This window comes from Myotis brandtii, unplaced genomic scaffold (assembly GCF_000412655.1).
Source record: "Myotis brandtii unplaced genomic scaffold, ASM41265v1 scaffold691, whole genome shotgun sequence".
Taxonomy (NCBI): domain Eukaryota; kingdom Metazoa; phylum Chordata; class Mammalia; order Chiroptera; family Vespertilionidae; genus Myotis; species Myotis brandtii.
Window position 1 is genome coordinate 554,648 of NW_005370704.1, and position 603 is coordinate 555,250.

The 603-nt window shown below is 70.5% G+C and overlaps 1 protein-coding gene across 1 annotated transcript in view; it reads left to right on the top strand.

Annotated features, from left to right (window-relative positions):
* Positions 1-319: 319 nt before the first annotated feature.
* LCN12 (lipocalin 12) overlaps positions 320-603 on the top strand; it is a 7,656-nt gene continuing 7,372 nt past the window's right edge. The window contains exon 1 of the mRNA XM_014529674.1: positions 320-355. Within this exon, the coding sequence (XP_014385160.1) occupies positions 320-355 (36 nt within the window). The remainder of the gene's footprint in view (positions 356-603) is intronic.

Sequence of the window (603 nt, forward strand, 5' to 3'; positions counted from 1 at the left end):
GGGGGGACGCCAGGCCTTGCGGGGGTGGGAGGGGGAGAGTGAGGTTCCTCTGGGACTTCAGGGGAAAGTCACATGACTGGGAACTTCTCTCCCCGTGGATCCGTCTCCTGGAAGACACTGCTGACCAGCAGGCACAGCGAGCACCAGGCAGGGGGCATCGCCCCGCGGGCTCAGCCCTCCCGTCCCAGGGCCTGCGGATGACCCGGGGGGGCCTGGGGGGCCGGGCTCTCTGAGTGTCTGGCTGGGGCTCCTGCTCGAACAGGCTGCCCAAGGCTAAGTGTGAGCGAAGGGAGGAGGTGGCCTAGGACAGGGGGACCCCATGGGGGAGCAGGTGGCCCAGGACAAGGGTTCACAGGTCAGGGACACAGCCTTCCCAGCTGGTGTGGAGTCCAGCACCCACAGGCCCGCTGCCCACGGCTCCTTCCTCCGGGGGGGGCTGGGGGCGGGGAGGGGCCTGTAGGCTCAGAGCCACCTGTACCCCCGATGGGCCTCCTGCCCCAGGACAGTGTGTGGGCGCCCTCCACCCACTGGGCCCAGCTTGCCCCCCTCCCTGAGCTGAGAGTCCCTGGGGGTTGCCCCCCTCCCCCCCACCCCGGCCTGCAC